Source organism: Theropithecus gelada, chromosome 19, assembly GCF_003255815.1.
Source record: "Theropithecus gelada isolate Dixy chromosome 19, Tgel_1.0, whole genome shotgun sequence".
Classification (NCBI taxonomy): Eukaryota; Metazoa; Chordata; class Mammalia; order Primates; family Cercopithecidae; genus Theropithecus; species Theropithecus gelada.
This window is the reverse complement of record NC_037687.1, coordinates 2,041,839-2,058,339: the sequence shown is the minus strand read 5'-3', so window position 1 is coordinate 2,058,339 and position 16,501 is coordinate 2,041,839. Positions and strand designations below refer to the sequence as shown.

The 16,501-nt window shown below is 58.0% G+C and overlaps 1 protein-coding gene across 2 annotated transcripts in view; it reads left to right on the top strand.

The window, feature by feature from the left end:
• The window catches only part of AP3D1 (adaptor related protein complex 3 subunit delta 1), a 54,991-nt gene that overhangs the window by 26,084 nt on the left and 12,406 nt on the right, over nucleotides 1-16,501 (top strand). For both annotated transcript variants that reach the window (XM_025366086.1, XM_025366085.1), the window contains exons 10-22: nucleotides 3,763-3,812; nucleotides 4,236-4,284; nucleotides 6,112-6,257; nucleotides 6,721-6,869; nucleotides 6,939-7,169; nucleotides 9,961-10,192; nucleotides 11,386-11,531; nucleotides 12,006-12,147; nucleotides 13,973-14,044; nucleotides 14,630-14,705; nucleotides 14,825-15,024; nucleotides 15,448-15,521; nucleotides 15,990-16,167. In XM_025366086.1, the coding sequence (XP_025221871.1) occupies nucleotides 3,763-3,812; nucleotides 4,236-4,284; nucleotides 6,112-6,257; nucleotides 6,721-6,869; nucleotides 6,939-7,169; nucleotides 9,961-10,192; nucleotides 11,386-11,531; nucleotides 12,006-12,147; nucleotides 13,973-14,044; nucleotides 14,630-14,705; nucleotides 14,825-15,024; nucleotides 15,448-15,521; nucleotides 15,990-16,167 (1,745 nt within the window). The remainder of the gene's footprint in view (nucleotides 1-3,762; nucleotides 3,813-4,235; nucleotides 4,285-6,111; nucleotides 6,258-6,720; nucleotides 6,870-6,938; nucleotides 7,170-9,960; nucleotides 10,193-11,385; nucleotides 11,532-12,005; nucleotides 12,148-13,972; nucleotides 14,045-14,629; nucleotides 14,706-14,824; nucleotides 15,025-15,447; nucleotides 15,522-15,989; nucleotides 16,168-16,501) is intronic.

Genomic DNA, 16,501 nt, shown 5'->3' with positions numbered 1-16,501 from the left:
GCCATTCTCCTGCCTCAGCCTCCCGAGTAGCTGGGACTACAGGCGCCCGCCACCTCGCCCGGCTAGTTTTTTGTATTTTTTAGTAGAGACGGGGTTTCACCGTGTCAGCCAGGATGGTCTCGATCTCCTGACCTCATGATCCGCCCGTCTCGGCCTCCCAAAGTGCTGGGATTACAGGCTTGAGCCACCGCGCCCGGCCCACAAAAGTATTTTCTAAAGCAGAGTCAGAACCCACGCCTCCGGCCGGGCCAGAGCACCAGGGCCAACGCCCCGTGTCCCCGGTGGTCTCAGCTGGGCTCCTCCAAGTCAGCCAAAGCCTGAGGGGCATTGGGCAGTGCACTTCCTTGTGGTTGATAAAGCGGAAGCTTCTCACCAGGTATGAGGGCCCAGCTATTCAGGAGGCCGAGGCAAGAGCATCACTTGAGCCCGGGAGTTCCAGGCTACAGACAGAGCCAGACCCCGCCTCTCTTGAGGCTGGTGTGCAGTGGTGCAATCATAGCTCACTGCAGCCTTGACCTCCCGGGTTTAAGCGGTCCTCTTGCCTCTACAGATGCATGCCACCCCACCCAGGTCATTTTTTGAATTTTTGGTGGAGACAGGGTCTCACTGTGTTGCCCAGGCTGGTCTTGAACTCCTGGGCTCAAGCCGTCCTCCTGCCTTGGCCTCTCAAAGTGATGGGATTACAGGCCTCAGATATTGCACTCGGCCAGCACCTTATCTCGTTTGTTTTTTGTTTTTTTTTAGCTTTACTTAGTTATAGTTGACAATTTAAATTTTTTTTTTTTTTTTTTTCTTGAGACAGAGTCTTGCTCTGTCGCCTAGGCTGGAGTGCAGTGGTGCAATCTCGGCTCACTGCAAACACCGCCTCCCGGGTTCACGCCATTCTCCTGCCTCACTCTCCCGATTAGCTGGGACTACAGGCGCCCGCCACCACGCCCGCTAATTTTTTTTTGTATTTTTAGTAGAGATGGCGTTTCACCATGTTAGCCAGGATGGTCTTGATCTCCAGATCTTGTGATCCACCTGCCCCAGCCTCCCAAAGTGTTGGGATTACAGGCTTGAGCCATCGCTCCCGGCTCCTTAAAATGGTATATTTTTAAGGTACACCACTTGATTGTGAAAAAGTTAGCACAATTCAGATAATTAACACATCTACATTTCTTTTTTTTCTTTCCTTTCTTTTTTTTATTTTTGAGATGGAGTCTCGCTCTGTCACCCAGGCTGGAGTGCAATGGCACGACCTCAGCTTACTGCAACCTCTGCCTCCCGGGTTCAAGCAATTATCCTGCCTCAGCCTCCTGAGTAGCACGCGCCACCATGCCTGGCTAAGTTTTTTTTTTTTTTTTTTTTTTTTTGAGACGGAGGCTCGCTCTGTCACCCAGGCTGGAGTGCAGTGGCCGGATCTCAGCTCACTGCAAGCTCCGCCTCCCGGGTTCACGCCGTTCTCCTGCCTCAGCCTCCCGAGTAGCTGGGACTACAGGCACCTGCCACCTCGCCCGGCTAAGTTTTTTTTGTATTTTTTAGTAGAGACGGGGTTTCACTGTGTTAGCCAGGATGGTCTCGATCTCCTGACCTCGTGATCCGCCCGTCTCGGCCTCCCAAAGTGCTGGGATTACAGGCTTGAGCCACCGCGCCCGGCCCCAGCTAAGTTTTATATTTTTAGTCGAGATAGAGTTTCACCATGTTGGTCAGGCTAGTCTCGAACTCCTGACCTCATGGTCTGCTTGCCTTGGCCTCTCAAAGTGCTGGAATTACAGGAATGAGCCACCGTGCCCGACCCTCTTTTTTTTTTTTTGAGAGTCTCACACTGTTGCCCAGGCTGGAATCCAGTGACACAGTCTCCACTCACTGCAACCTCTGTCTCCCAGATTCAAGCAGTTCTCCTGCCTCAGCCTCCCGAGTAGCTGGGATTACAAGCACGCGCCACCACGCCCGGCTAATTTTTGTAATTTTAGTAGAGATGGGGTTTCACCATGTTGGCCAGGCTGGTCTTGAATTCCTGACCTCAGGTAATCCACCGCCTTGACCTCCCAAAGTGCTGGGAATACGGGCATGAGCCACTGCACCCAACCTACATTTCTTTTTAAAATAAATTTGTTCCTACCTGGATAATCTGTATACCTGTTTTAAGACAAAAAAAATTACCATCTACTTTTATATTCAAATAACGCTCCTGGCCGGGTGTGATGGCTCACGCCTGTAATCCCAGCACTTTGGGAGGCCGAGGGAGGTGGATCACCTGAGGTCAAGAGTTCAAGACCAGCCTGGCAACAATGGTGAAACCCCGTCTGTACCTAAAAAATACAAAAGTTAGCTAGGGGTGGTGTCAGGCACCTGTAATCCCAGCTAGTCAGGAGGCTGAGGCAGGAGAATCGCTTGAACCCAGGAGGCGGAGGTTGCAGTGAGCTGACATTGCACCATTGCGCTCCAGCCTGGGCAACAAGAGCGAAATGCCTTCTCAAAAAACAAAACAAAAAAAACCATTCCTACAAAGATTGGGTGTGGCATTTCTGAAATCTTGCGTGCGTGAATATGCATTTATTTTGCCACATTTTTTCATTCATATTTACATTTATATGTAGATTTTCCACCCAGGGTTATTCATGTCCAGATGTTCGTAATTTTTGTATTAAAAAAATTATTTCAATAGTTTTTGGGGAACAGGTGGTATTTGGTTATAGGGATCAGTTCTTTAGTGGTGATTTCTGAGATTTATGTGCAGTAACACCAAGCAGCGTACACTGCACCCAATGTGCGGTCTTTTATCACTCACCCCAACCCTTCCCCCAAGTCCCTGGAGTCCATTAGATCATTCTTTTTTTCAGGGGTGCGGGGGGGCAGTTGCAGAGTTTCTCTTTTATTGCCCAGGCTGGAGTGCAGTGGCACAGTCTCGGCTCACCGCAACCTCCGCCTCCCAGGTTTCAAGTGATTCTCCTGCCTCAGCCTCCCAAGTAGCTGGGATTACAGGCGTGAGCCACTGTGCCTGGCCTAGATCATTGTTATGCTTTTGCGTCCTCATAGCTTAGCTTCGAAGAACCCACGTCTTAAAAAGAAAAACACACACACACACACACACACACTCTCACACTCCCCTGTATGCCTGCATTCCATGCCACTGGCTTGTTGGAAAACAAGTCTCTGTTCCTGCATGTGCCTGGCGGTTCCTTGGCTGCATGTGTTTCTTTTAAAGCTGTTAGAACCAGGGCTCTGATGGTCAGCTTCTCGCTGCCTGCCTATCCCTGCCCAAAGGACACAGCAGAGTCAGCAAAGGGGAACAGCTCAGGGGATGTTGGGGAGGCCAGGCCCAGCTTCTAGAGCCTTCTTTCAGTAAAGTCCTACAGGACTTTACTGAAAGAAAGTGTCACCATGGAGTGTCACCATGAGGTGTCACCATGGAGGCTCCCAGAGACCCAGTGCCTGGGTTCCTACAGGGTCTGGTCCTGTGGCCTCGGGGCCAGGATTCCAGACTCCAGAGGGAAGCAGGGGTTGCAAAGAAACCACAGTGTTTGCAGGAACAGTTAAGGCCTGGGAGCTGTCCTGTCAGTGAGGGTGGGGGCCCCTGCAGGTTCCTGACCTCAGGCCTGCAGTGGAGCTAGATTTTTGCAAACACAGTTGGGATGCGCGGTCCCAAACCCAGTGGCATTTCTGTCCTTACTCCCATCCCTGCTCCCGGCGAGGGGATGCTGGCGCCCCATGGCCCTGAGTGAGTGTCGGCACTGGCCATGGTGCTGACCACGGTGCTGACCAGGTTGTCTGTTGCAGTGCTCATCTCCCTGTCCTCTGGCATGCCCAACCACAGCGCCAGCATCCAGGTATGTCCCGCACAGGGCAGGGCTCATGGGGTCCCACACTGCGGAGGCCACGCCTTTCCACGGGCGGGAGCTTGCCCACCCTATGACCAAGGTGCTGGCCCCCCCCACGCCATCCTTGGGGCTTGGGAGGGCACGGCCGCGTCCCGTGTGCGCTACCGGCCCGAGCCTGCTTGGGCTCCCCGTTGTGTGTCTGTGGGGTAGACGCGTGGGGCACTGAGGAGTGGGGTAGTGCGCCTGTGGGATGCAGGGCCTCCTTTGTCCCCAGTGCCCCATGTGGGCCCTGCTTGTTTCCCTCCTGGGCTCTGATTGCTGGGTGGGGCTGACCCCGGGCCTTAGGCCAGGTTAAGGTTGAATCTGGAGGGCTCCTGGGACTCACCCTTGGTTTAGAGGAATTAACCAGCCTTGTTTTTTTCTTTTTTTCAGCTTTGTGTTCAGAAATTAAGGATATTGATCGAGGACTCCGATCAGAACTGTGAGTCGTCCCCTCCCCAGTGCTGTCATTTGCGTGTCCCCCACTCTGTGACGTTAGGGGTCCTCCCAGCGTGAGGAGGAAGTGGACGTGGCGTCTGCGACCCCAGCTCTCTCCCTGATGTATGACACTCGCTTCAGAGGCACCCCTCTGCCATTGCCCTGTGGCGCCTTTGCACCCCGACCTGTCTGTGTGGGGAGGCTGGGAAACACCAGCTCCCACTGAGCCCCAGTCCCAGGAGGGATGTAGGGGGCATGGCAGTGACCCCCACTGGGGTGACCCTGGCAGTTGGACAGATGCCACTCACTGAGCACCTTGGTCCGAGATTTCTGGATATTTCAGCCTCTGCATGTTTCTGCGGGGATGCTGAGGCTTTGTGTTGTGAGATGGAGCAGCGTACAGCGCCCTTGCCTAAGTGCCTGCCCGTGTGTGGGTGCCCCTGTGCTGCTCTGCTGTGGAATTAGAATTAACGGCCCCTGCCTGGTACCTGGTACCTGGGCGGTGTTTTTTTTTTTTTTTTTTTTTTGAGACGGAGTCTCGCTCTGTCTCCCAGGCTGGAGTGCAGTGGCCGGATCTCAGCTCACTGCAAGCTCCGCCTCCCGGGTCCACGCCATTCTCCTACCTCAGCCTCCCGAGTAGCTGGGACTACAGGCGCCCGCCACCTCACCCGGCTAGTTTTTTTTTTTTTGTATTTTTCAGTAGAGACGGGGTTTCACTGTGTTAGCCGGGATGGTCTCGATCTCCTGACCTCATGATCCACCCGTCTCGGCCTCCCAAAGTGCTGGGATTACAGGCTTGAGCCACCGCGCCCGGCCCTGGGTGGTGTTTTGGACGCTCATTTTGAAGCCAGATCTTTTTGTTCAGAGTAGGAGTTGGCAAACTCGCCTGCAACAGCCCAGATAGTGGAGTCGCCCCCGTTATCTGAGGTTTCGGGTACCCCCATCACAGTCCAAAAATAGGCAAGGACCGCACAGTCGGGTATTCCGAGAGACCACGGTGACATACCTCTCATGACTGTGTGTTTTATGATTGTTCTGTTCTTAGTTGCTGTTAGTTGTTTATCTCTTACTGTGCCTAATTTACACACTGAACTTCGCCATAGGCACAGATATGTCGGAAGAACACCCACACGCGGGTCTCAGTACTGCCCACCATGTCAGGCTTCCACTGGGGCCATGGGTCCATCCCCCGCGGCGAGGTGGGGACTGCTGCGTTTTCTCTGTGGACCTCACGCTGTCTGTCTCTGCTCGGTGCTGCCCTGTGGCCTGACAGCTGCCATAGATGGCAGTGTGTGAATGGGTTCGGCTGTGTGCCCTGTGGCTGGAGCGTCCCTGGTTTAGGTTGTGGCATCTGTGCCTCATGCTCAGCCACCCTTAGCTCTCCATGAGCTAGTTTGGGCTAGTCGGGTGAACAGTGAGTGTTGGGTGCGGGTGAGACCCTGCCCCGGGCTGAGGGTGCCTGATGCTGCTGGAAAGTCTTCTCTGTGTTCTTCCCTGTGCTGGCTGGGTGGGAGAGGAAAGCCGACAGCAGCTACTACAGCGTGGTAGTAGGTAGGGGAGGCCTTCCCGAGGGAGCCGGCATGGGGCAGCCTGCACCCCGGCTCCCAGTGTGGGGGCTCTGCTGGGGCGACATCCCTCGTGTGAGCTCCAGCTGGGGGGTGTCACTCTGTCCGCCCCCGGCTCCAGCTGCGGGTGTCACTCTGTCCGCCCCTGGGTTTCCAAGGCCAGGCAGCCTCCTGAGGTGGAGACTTGGCCCGGAGAGCCTTGGGCCCTGCCTGCACCTTGCTGCCTATGTCCATCCCAGTGACCTGGCTCTGGCCTCTCTCTGCAGTGAAGTACCTGGGGCTCCTGGCCATGTCCAAGATCCTGAAGACCCACCCTAAGTCCGTGCAGTCCCACAAGGACCTCATCCTGCAGTGCCTGGATGACAAGGACGAGTCCATCCGGCTGCGGGCCCTCGACCTGCTCTATGGGATGGTGCGTGCCCTCTGCCCGCCCGCCTGCCTTAGTTCTCTCGGGGACGTTAAGTGTCAGGTGCAGAGCCACGTGGAATGTATGGAGTCCCCTCACACTCGGCCATCAGCTAGTGTGGTGGGGCAGGGCAGAGGGGCGCCAGCCCTCATCCATGCCTGTCTTCCAAGACCTGTGTGGACACGGGGCCAGAGCCAAGCCCACAAGTGTCTTTGAGGGCGTGTGTGGAGGGGGCGGGGCCAAGCCCATAGAACAGACCATGCTGGGCCAGTTGTTGCTCCCTGGCTGGGGGCTGGGTGCCTCTAACCCAGCCCACGTCGCGGGGGCCTGCTGCCTCCCTGGGGTCGATCTGTGAATCTGGGTCCGCCTGTGTCCCATGGATTCTGTCTCAGAAGCAGGTGTTGAGTGTCTCACCAAGCAGGCCCCAGGCCGGGTCCACCCTCACCACTGTCCCTGCGCTCTTGCCCAGGTGTCCAAGAAGAACCTGATGGAGATCGTGAAGAAGCTGATGACCCACGTGGACAAGGCAGAGGGCACCACCTACCGAGATGAGCTGCTCACCAAGATCATCGACATCTGCAGCCAGTCCAACTACCAGTACATCACCAACTTCGAGTGGTGCGTCCCGCTCCCAGGGGCGCGGCTGGGGGTTCTGCGCTGCTGCTCACTCACCCCCTCTGCCCGCAGGTACATCAGCATCCTGGTGGAGCTGACCCGGCTGGAGGGCACGCGGCACGGCCACCTCATCGCCGCCCAGATGCTGGACGTGGCCATCCGTGTGAAGGCCATCCGCAAGTTCGCCGTCTCCCAGATGTCCGCGCTGCTCGACAGTGCACACCTGCTGGCCAGCAGCACCCAGCGGAACGGGATCTGCGAGGTGCTCTACGCTGCCGCCTGGATCTGCGGGGAGTTCTCAGAGTGAGTGACGCTGGGCCTCTGGGCCGGCAGCTTCTCCAAGCTTCTGAGGGGTAGGGGCCAGGGACGTGCCTGGCAGATCTTTCCCGCTGTCTCCCATCGCCCGCTGCCCCAGCCCACAGGTCCGTGGGTTACCAGCAGCTGTCCCCGACAATGGTCGGACCCATCCCCCCTTTACAGAGGCGAGTCTGTGCCGCCCTGTCTGCTCTCTGCCCTCGGGCATCTGTGGAGCTCCCAGGAGATTGTAGATCCCGTGGGCACCAGGACTGGGAGGTGGGAGGATCCATGGGGTGGGCTGCAGATAGGGGGCTGGCCCTGGGTGTCTGCAAGACTCAGTCCCAGCTGGGCGAGTGGCGGCCCCTCTGAGCCCTGCTTGCCATAGGTGGGGTGGGAGCTCCATGTGGCATTTAGGTGGCCCGGGGAGGCATCTGCTCAGCCCCAGCCTGCCCACGCCAGGCCCCTCTGGGAGCACAGGGGTCTCAGTGCCAGGTTCTAGGTGGGCCGCAGGGATGGGTCTTATCGAAACTGCCCCTGCTATCTCCAGGAGCGTCAGATTCTCTCTAGCCGAGAGGACAGTTCAAAGCCACTGCTGGGCAGGCTTGGGTCACAGGGCCTGCTTGGAGGTGGGAATGTGTTGCTGAGACTCACGGTTCTCACAGCAGTCTGGATTTCCAGGCTCTCTTGGAAATTCATGAGATTTGCCACTATGCCTCATTGCCCCGGGCCCTGCAGCAGCACCACTAGCCGCTACCTTCACCCGTTACTGCCACACCAAGCGCTCCTCACCCTGGGCCTGTGCCAGCTCAGGAGGGCGCCCTGAGCTGGGATGCCAAAAGGGTCCCCAGCCAGCCTGCATCCCGGAGACGAGCGCTTCTGTCATTTTCTTTTCTTCCCCTCACCCCGAGACAGAGTCTTGCTGTCTCCCAAGCTTTGCCCCGGCTGGAGTACAGTGGCGCAATCTCGGCTCACTGTAACGTCTGCCTCCCGGGTTCAAGCAATTCTCCTGCTTCAGCCTCCCGAGTAGCTGGGATCCCAGGCACCTGCCACCAAGGCCGGCTAATTTTTTTGTATTTTCATTAGAGACGGGGTTTCACCATGTTGGCCAGGCTGATCTCGAACTCTTATTTTTGAAATAGAGTCTTGCTCTGTCTGTCGCCCAGGCTGGAGTACAGTGGCGCTATCTCGGCTCACTGCAAGCTCCGCCTCCCGGATTCACACCATTCTCCTGCCTCAGCCTCCCGAGTAGCTGGGACTACAGGCGCCCGCCAGCACGCCTGGCTAATTTTTTGTATTTTTTTTGTCTATTATACTTTAAGTTCTAGGATACATGTGCATAACATGCAGGTTTGTTACATATGTATACTTGTGCCATGTTGGTGTGCTGCACCCATCAACTTGTCAGCACCCATCAACTCGTCATTTACATCAGGTATAACTCCCAATGCAATCCCTTCCAATTTTTTGTAGTTTTAATAGAGACGGGATTTCACCGCGTTAGCCAGGATGGTCTCGATCTCCTGACCTTGTGATCTGCCTGCCTCGGCCTCCCAAAGTGCTGGAATTACAGGCGTGAGCCACCGCACCTGGCCTCATTTTTTGTATTTTTAGTGGAGGTAGGGTTTCACCATGTTGGCCAGGCTGGTCTCAAACTCCTGACCTCATGATCTGCCTGCCTTGGCCTCCCACACTGCTGGGATTATAGGTGAGTGCCCGGCCACTTCTATTATTTTCTTGGTGGGAGAAAAGTGGACTAGAAACATATCCAAGTCCCGGCCGGGCGCGGTGGCTCAAGCCTGTAATCCCAGCACTTTGGGAGGCCGAGACAGGTGGATCACAAGGTCAGGAGATCGAGACCATCCTGGCTAACATGGTGAAACCCTGTCTCTACTAAAAATACAAAAAACTAGCCGGGCGAGGTGGCGGGCGCCTGTAGTCCCAGCTACTCGGGAGGCTGAGGCAGGAGAATGGCGGGAACCCGGGAGGCGGAGCTTGCAGTGAGCTGAGATCCGGCCACTGCACTCCAGCCTGGGCGACAGAGCGAGACTCCGTCGCAAAAAAAAAAAAAAAAAAAAGAAACAGGCCGGGCGCGGTGGCTCAAGCCTGTAATCCCAGCACTTTGGGAGGCCGAGACGGGCGGATCACGAGGTCAGGAGATCGAGACCATCCTGGCGAACACGGTGAAACCCCGTCTCTACTAAAAAAAAATACAAAAATCTAGCCAGGCGCGGTGGCGGGCGCCTGTAGTCCCAGCTACTCAGGAGGCTGAGGCAGGAGAATGGCGGGAACCCGGAAGGCGGAGCTTGCAGTGAGCTGAGATCCGGTCACTGCACTCCAGCCTGGGCGGCAGAGCGAGACTCCGTCTCAAAAAAAAAAAAAAAAAAAAAAAAGAAACACATCCAAGTCCCAAGACATTGTGTCAGATGTGAGTGAGGCACACCCCCAGGCCCCAGTGTCCCACAGATGAGGGTCTCCCGGCTCCGTCTGCTCCCCGCCCGTCCTGCTCATCTTCCCAGGGCCAACTGCACAGTCGACCCCATTGTCCTTTTTCCTCTTCTGACCTTTCCTCTGCTCAGTGGCTCTGTCATCTCCACGTCTCTGTCTTGTTCGTGTTATGGGCTATGGATGGCCCCTGGTTTCTTCTACTTCGTGTCTCAGCCCCCGGAGACAGCTCAGGGAATGGGAAAGGCCCAGAGTCACCTCGTTTGTGACAAGCCCAGGCCTCCCAGGTCCTCACCTGTTGGAGAGGAGCCCCGGGGCGGGCATCCTGGGGTCTCACGGCGTTTCCTGTCCTCAGGCATCTGCAGGAACCGCACCACACTCTGGAGGCCATGCTACGCCCCAAAGTCACCACGCTGCCAGGCCACATCCAGGCCGTGTATGTGCAGAACGTGGTCAAGCTGTACGCCAACATCCTGCAGCAGAAGGAGCAGGCCGGGGAGGCAGAGGGCGCCCAGGCCGTCACCCAGCTCATGGTGGACCGGCTGCCGCAGTTTGTGCAGAGCGCAGACCTGGAGGTGCAGGAGCGGGTAAGGCTGCACTCGGCGTTGGGCCAAGCCTCAGGGAGCCCTCAGTGCCTTTCTGTCTAGCGGCGGCCAGGTTGATGGGGCCTCCCTTCCTCTTCTGAAACCACTCACTGAGATTCCTTTGTTGCCACTTGTGCCAGCTGGGGTTTGGGGTTAGTCAGCGGGACCTTTAGGTCAGTGGGACTGGGCAGGTCTCTGGGGTGCTGGGTATGTGGGGGTGCTGCTCCTGGCCATAGGAAGAGCCTGTTTCACATGCGGCGAGACAGCAGGTGTGAGAGCCTGGGGTTGGCTGTGGCTCTTTCTGGTGCCCTGCAGGTGATGTGGGTTCTGGGTTGAGCAGACTGTACACCTGTGCCAGCCGGTGCCCACCAGTTCCCAGGTCTCTGTTTTTCTGTTTGTTGTTTTGTTTTGTTTGAGATGGAATTTCCCTCCTTTGCCCAGGCTGGAGTGAAGTGACGTGATCTCGGCTCACGACAACCTCCACCCCCTTGGTTCAAGGGGTTCTCCTGCCTCAGCCTCGCGAGTAGCTGGGATTGTAGGCACCCGCCACCACACCCGGCTAATTTTTGTATTTTTAGTAAAGACGGAGTTTCACCTTGTTGGCCAGGTCAAACTCCTGACCTCAGATGATCCTCCCACCTCAGCCTCCCAAAGTGCAAGGATTACAGATGTGAAACATTGCGCCTGGTCATCTGTGAGAGAGGTCGGGAGCGGCATCAGCCCATCCAGTGGCTGAGGAGACCCAGTGTCAAGGCTGCATGGGGTGTGGCCCCGGGCTCCTCTGAGCAGTGGCATTATCTGGGGGCTGGCCATGATCCTTGGCCCATGGTCACTCTTGGAGCTGCCCAGCCTGGCTGTGTCTGAGTTGCAGCCGGCACAGAGGCAGGGAGCCCGCAGGGGCCGAACAAGGTGGTGCTTCTGGTGTCGGGGCACAGGCCTTATGGGAGGCATTTCTGCAGTGGGCAAAGCTCCCTGTTGTGCCCCCATCTCTGTTCTGTTTGTGGACTGGTCTTTTCCGCCGCTGCTTGTCAAGGATGACGACGGAGACGGCATGAAGGCTGGCCTCTCTGTGGGTACCTGGCTGTGCCAGAGGGCCCGCACGTCACTGTGCCAGGGGCGTAGCCACCCAGTGTCTCTGAGGGTGGCCAAATGGCCTTCCGGGCAGGTGCCAGCAGTGACTCCTGCGTCCCCCGCAGGCGTCCTGCATCCTGCAGCTGGTCAAGCACATCCAGAAGCTTCAGGCCAAGGACGTGCCCGTGGCGGAGGAGGTCAGCGCTCTCTTTGCTGGGGAGCTGAACCCAGTGGCCCCCAAGGCCCAGAAGAAGGTTCCAGTCCCTGAAGGGTAAGGATACGGGGGTGGGGGCATTGCAATCGCAGCCTTGACGTGGTCGCCTGATGCCTGGAGGCACAGAGGGGGCTACTGCAGCCCTCAACAGCCAGGAGGGTGTGGGGCTGATTGGAGGCCTGGGGCGGGCGCCCCTCGCTGGACTCACCGGGGCTCTCGCTGCTTCTGGGACCTGGCTGGAACCTGGGGATGCTCCCTGGGAAGTGGGCCTGCTCCACCCTTGCCATCAAGCTCTGAGGCAGCCTGAACCTGCTGTGAGGGCCCCACTGTGACCCTGCTGCAGCCTTCCTGGGTCTCTGCATCCTCTCTAAGGGGCAGTGACACCTGCCTCGCTGGCCCTGTGTGGGTAGCAGGCACCACTGTTTGGGGTCTCACATGGCCAGGCACGTGGTGAGCCTGCTCAGGGTGGGCGCCTGCAGGCGCGTGCTCGGTCACACACACTGCCTTGTGTGACCCTCCTGTCCGGCACAGCCTGGACCTAGACGCCTGGATCAACGAGCCACTCTCGGACAGCGAGTCAGAGGACGAGAGACCCAGGGCCGTCTTCCACGAGGAAGAGCAGCGGCGCCCCAAGCACCGGCCGTCCGAGGCGGACGAGGAAGAGCTGGCTCGGGTGAGCTGTTGGGTGCCCCTGGTGGGCCTTCGCCTCCTCCCTCCTGTCCCAGGGAGTCTTTGAGGCTCCTGAGTCCGGGGCTTGGTTCTGTTGGCTCAAGATTGTGCACCGCCACCCTCCAGGACGCCCCAAGTGGGTATTTCATGTTATGGTTGAGTTTCATTGTGCTTCACTGAAATGGGGAGCATCTTGGTCAGGCGCGGTGCCTCATGCCTGTAATCCCAGCACTTTGGGAGGCCAGGGTGGGCGTATCATGAGGTCAAGAGATCAAGACCATCCTGGCCAACATAGTGAAGCCCTGTGTCTACGAAAAATACAAAAATTGGCTGGGTGCAGTGGCTCACGCCCGTAATCCCAGCACTTTGGGAGGCTGAGGCGGGCGAATCACAAGGTCAGGAGATCGAGACCATCCTGGTTTCAGTAAAACCCTGTCTCTACAAAAAATACAAAAAATTAGCCGGGCGTGGTGGCGGGTACCTGTAGCCCCAGCTACTGGGGAGGCTGAGGTAGGAGAATGGCATGAACCCGGGAGGCAGAGCTTGCAGTGAGCTGAGATCACGCCACTGCACTCCAGCCTGGGCGACAGAGCGAGACTCCATCTCAAAAAAAACAAAAAACAAAAAACAAAAATTAGCTGGGTGCGGTGGTGGGCGCCTGTAATCCCAGCTACTCAGGAGACTGAGGCAATAGAATTGCTTGAACCGGCCGGGCGCAGTGGCTCAAGCCTGTAATCCCAGCACTTTGGGAGGCCGAGACGGGCGGATCACGAGGTCAGGAGATCAAGACCATCTTGGCTAGCACGGTGAAACCCTGTCTCTACTAAAAAATACAAAAAAATTAGCCGGGCAAGGTGGCGGGCGCCTGTAGTCTCAGCTACTCGGGAGGCTGAGGCAGGAGAATGGTGTAAACCTGGGAGGCGGAGCTTTCAGTGAGCTGAGATCTGGCCACTGCACTCCCGCCTGGGCGACAGAGCGAGACTCTGTCTCAAAAAAAAAAAAAAAAAAAAAGAATTGCTTGAACCCGGGAGGCAGAGGTTGCAGTGAGATCGTGCCATTGTACTGCAGCCTGGGTGACAGAGCAAGACTCCATTTCAAAAAAAAAAAGACATGGGGGATAGCTTCTCTAGATCCAGGAGCCCCCCTGAGGAGAACTCCATTAACCCGACCTGCAGCTGGGGGCCTGTGGGTGCCTGTGTGGGACCCTTCCCTGACCCTGCCATAGCTGCTGTAAGACACTGCAGACACGTGCAGCCCACCCAGACCAGAAGCTGGGGAAGGTGAAGGAGGCCCCTGGACCCCATTCTCCCGAGGCAGATGCAGCCCCTGTGCCCCGTGTGGGGCTCCACCTCGCCCTGCTCACCTGTGCAGAGAGGGGAGCCCCTCCAGCAGTCCTCTCCTTCCATCCTGCACCGACAGAGGGAATGCCCACGGTGGGCTGCGTGCGGGCCTTTGTGCTCCTGCATCCTCCAGGCCGTGCTTTCAGGCAGCCCTGGCAGTCAGGAGGCCCTGTCCCAAGCTCAGCAGCCCCAGCCCGTCTGAGCTGCTCATCAGTAGCCGGGTAGCCCAGGCAGGTCAGCGGCCTCCGTGGGTCCTGGTCCTGACCCTGGCAGTGGAGGCATGGGTGTCCCTGCCTCCCAGAGGGTTAGCGATTCCTTTTCTCCAATATGCGCTCTCCCAATTGCGGGCCTTGGTTTCCCTGTTAGTAAAAGCTCAGTAGTGAAAATAGCCAAAGATCCAGCCTTCCCTGGTTGGGTAGCTGGTAGTGGACGTCCATAGAGAGGTATCCTGCCCGCTCGCTCGGGCTCATGCCAAGTCGTGTCCCGCAGCGCCGAGAGGCCCGGAAGCAGGAGCAGGCCAACAACCCCTTCTACATCAAGAGCTCGCCGTCGCCACAGAAGGTGAGGCCCGTCCCCGGCTGCCTGTCCCTCAGCACCCTCTACCCTCACCACCCATGCCCTGTGGCGTCCCTCTGAGTTTCAGGTTCCTTCTGGAAGATCCTGGGAGTGGAGCTGGGGCCACACAGTGACTGCGGAGCCTTTGAGGGGCGGGTGCCTCCCTGTGGGCCCCATTCGTTTGAGCCTCCAGCCAGGGGTCTGTTCCATGTGCACGGCAGCCCAGCTGATGTCCGGCCCTGACCTCACGGTCGTGGGCAACCTGCTGCCTCACTCTGGGCTTGAAGCCGCATTGCTTTTCTCATTTGAGGAGAAAACAGAATATTCGGGTAGAAAAAGTGGATGAGGATTTGCTACTCCCTGTGCAGTAGGCCTGCAGGGTCACTCGCGTGACGAGCTTTCCAGCCCTCACTGTCTTTAAGAGTCGGTTCCTCCAAATGCTCACAGTGCTCCTCGTGGCCCAGAGCCCTGGCAGGACCCCTGGCTCCTGAGGATGTCAGGGCTGCGTCACGTCCCCTGTGTCCCTGAGGCTTGTCCTGCCCGTGTGTCACCCCTCAGTGCACCAGTAACGCCTGGATGTTGCTTTCGCAGCGGTACCAGGACACCCCGGGCGTGGAACACATTCCTGTGGTGCAGATCGACCTCTCCGTCCCGTTGAAGGTTCCAGGCAAGTGTCTCCCGTGTGTCAGCGCCACATTTGTCACATGGGCTGTAGGCCGCTCCTGCTGCCCTCCCCTTGAGCCCCTGGGACCCGGTGCTGAGTGCCTGCCCGCTGCCGGCCCCCAGGGCTGCCCATGTCGGACCAGTACGTGAAGCTGGAGGAGGAGCGGCGGCACCGGCAGAAGCTGGAGAAGGACAAGAGGAGGAAAAAGAGGAAGGAGAAGGAGAAGAAGGGCAAGCGCCGCCACAGCTCGCTGCCCACGGAGAGCGACGAGGACATTGCCCCTGCCCAGCAGGTGGACATTGTCACGGAGGAGATGCCTGAGGTTAGCCTCGCTAGAGGGCCCGGCCCGGGGATGTCTGTCTGTCCGCACGTGTGTGTCCTGGGGCCATGCACAGCAGCATCTCCCCGTGGTCTTCCTTAGTGGCCAGGATGAGGCCCTGCCCGAGAGCCTAGGAGGAGAGGCGCCTCTGTCCTTGAGCGCACGTCCCCACACACCCACCCAGGGGCCAGCAGCTTCAGAGGCAGATGCAGGTTGGCTGCGTCCTGGGGCCCAGCCGCCCTTGGTGCCTGGATGCTGAATGGAGCCTCTGGTGGAGCCATGTCACTGCCCGCATGTGCGTGTGGCCTGTGTGGGCGTGGCCATGATCGTGACTGTCTCAGGCAGTCCCATTGCGTCCGAGATACATGGGGTTCCACCAGGCCACAGGCGCGGGTTCCACTGATGGTGTTCATCTCTTCCTGTCAGAACGCTCTGCCCAGCGACGAGGATGACAAAGACCCCAATGATCCCTACAGGGCTCTGGACATTGACCTGGATAAGTGAGTGCACAGGGGTTCAGGGTGAGGCTGGAGGCCACAGGTGGTTGCTTCCCTTCCTCTCATCCTCCCTTCTGGGCGGGGCCGGGCTCTGCAGGGTGGACAGGCTGGGACGGGGTGTGGGCGGGGCCGGGCTCTGCAGCGTGGACAGGCTGGGACGGGGTGCAGGCGGGCCTTCCCCAGACCATGTCCTCACTGCACTGCTTTTGGTTGGCCCTCCCAACCAAGACCCTAAGTGTGGGCTCTGAAGTCTCCAGGCCTGGGGTGCTCGGAAGGTCCCCATGCCTCGACAGACCCTCCCATGAGAGCCTGCAGCAGGCCGTGTTGGGCAGATCCACGTCGGACCATGGCTGGGGCCAGGGGCTGGAGGAGCAGGTCCCGCGCTGCCACATGCTTGGACACAGCATGTACTGGTGGTCCTGGGGGGTGGCCAGTGGTGCTGATGTGCGACCCGGTCATTCCCCTTTCCAGGCCCTTAGCCGACAGCGAGAAGCTGCCTATTCAGAAACACAGAAACGCCGAGACCTCAAAATCCCCCGAGAAGGACGTTCCCGTGGTAGAAAAGAAAAGCAAGAAACCCAAGAAGAAAGAGAAAAAGCACAAAGAGAAAGAGAGAGACAAGGAGAAGAAGAAGCAGAAGGAGAAGAAGGTAAAGCTAGTGCCCAGGGTAGCATCCTTCTCCATTCCCCTCTCTTGCCCTGAACTCCCAGACAGCCTGGGGACAGCAGTGAGCTCAGGGGAAATGGCTGTGAGTCTGAGGCAGCGAGCGCCAGCCGCCTTGCCCTGTGCCCTGGCGGAGGGAGGACGCGTGGCTTCCGAGGGGAGTTGGCTGTGCGCTTGCGTCAGGGGAGACTGAGGAGGAGCCGACAATCCCACAGGTGAGCCGTGTCCTCACCTGTGTTGGGGAGCCATGGTCAGAGCTCAGTGTGGTCCAGATGCCACCCTCGTGTGCAGCTCCAGAACTGTTTCTGCAGCATCTGTGT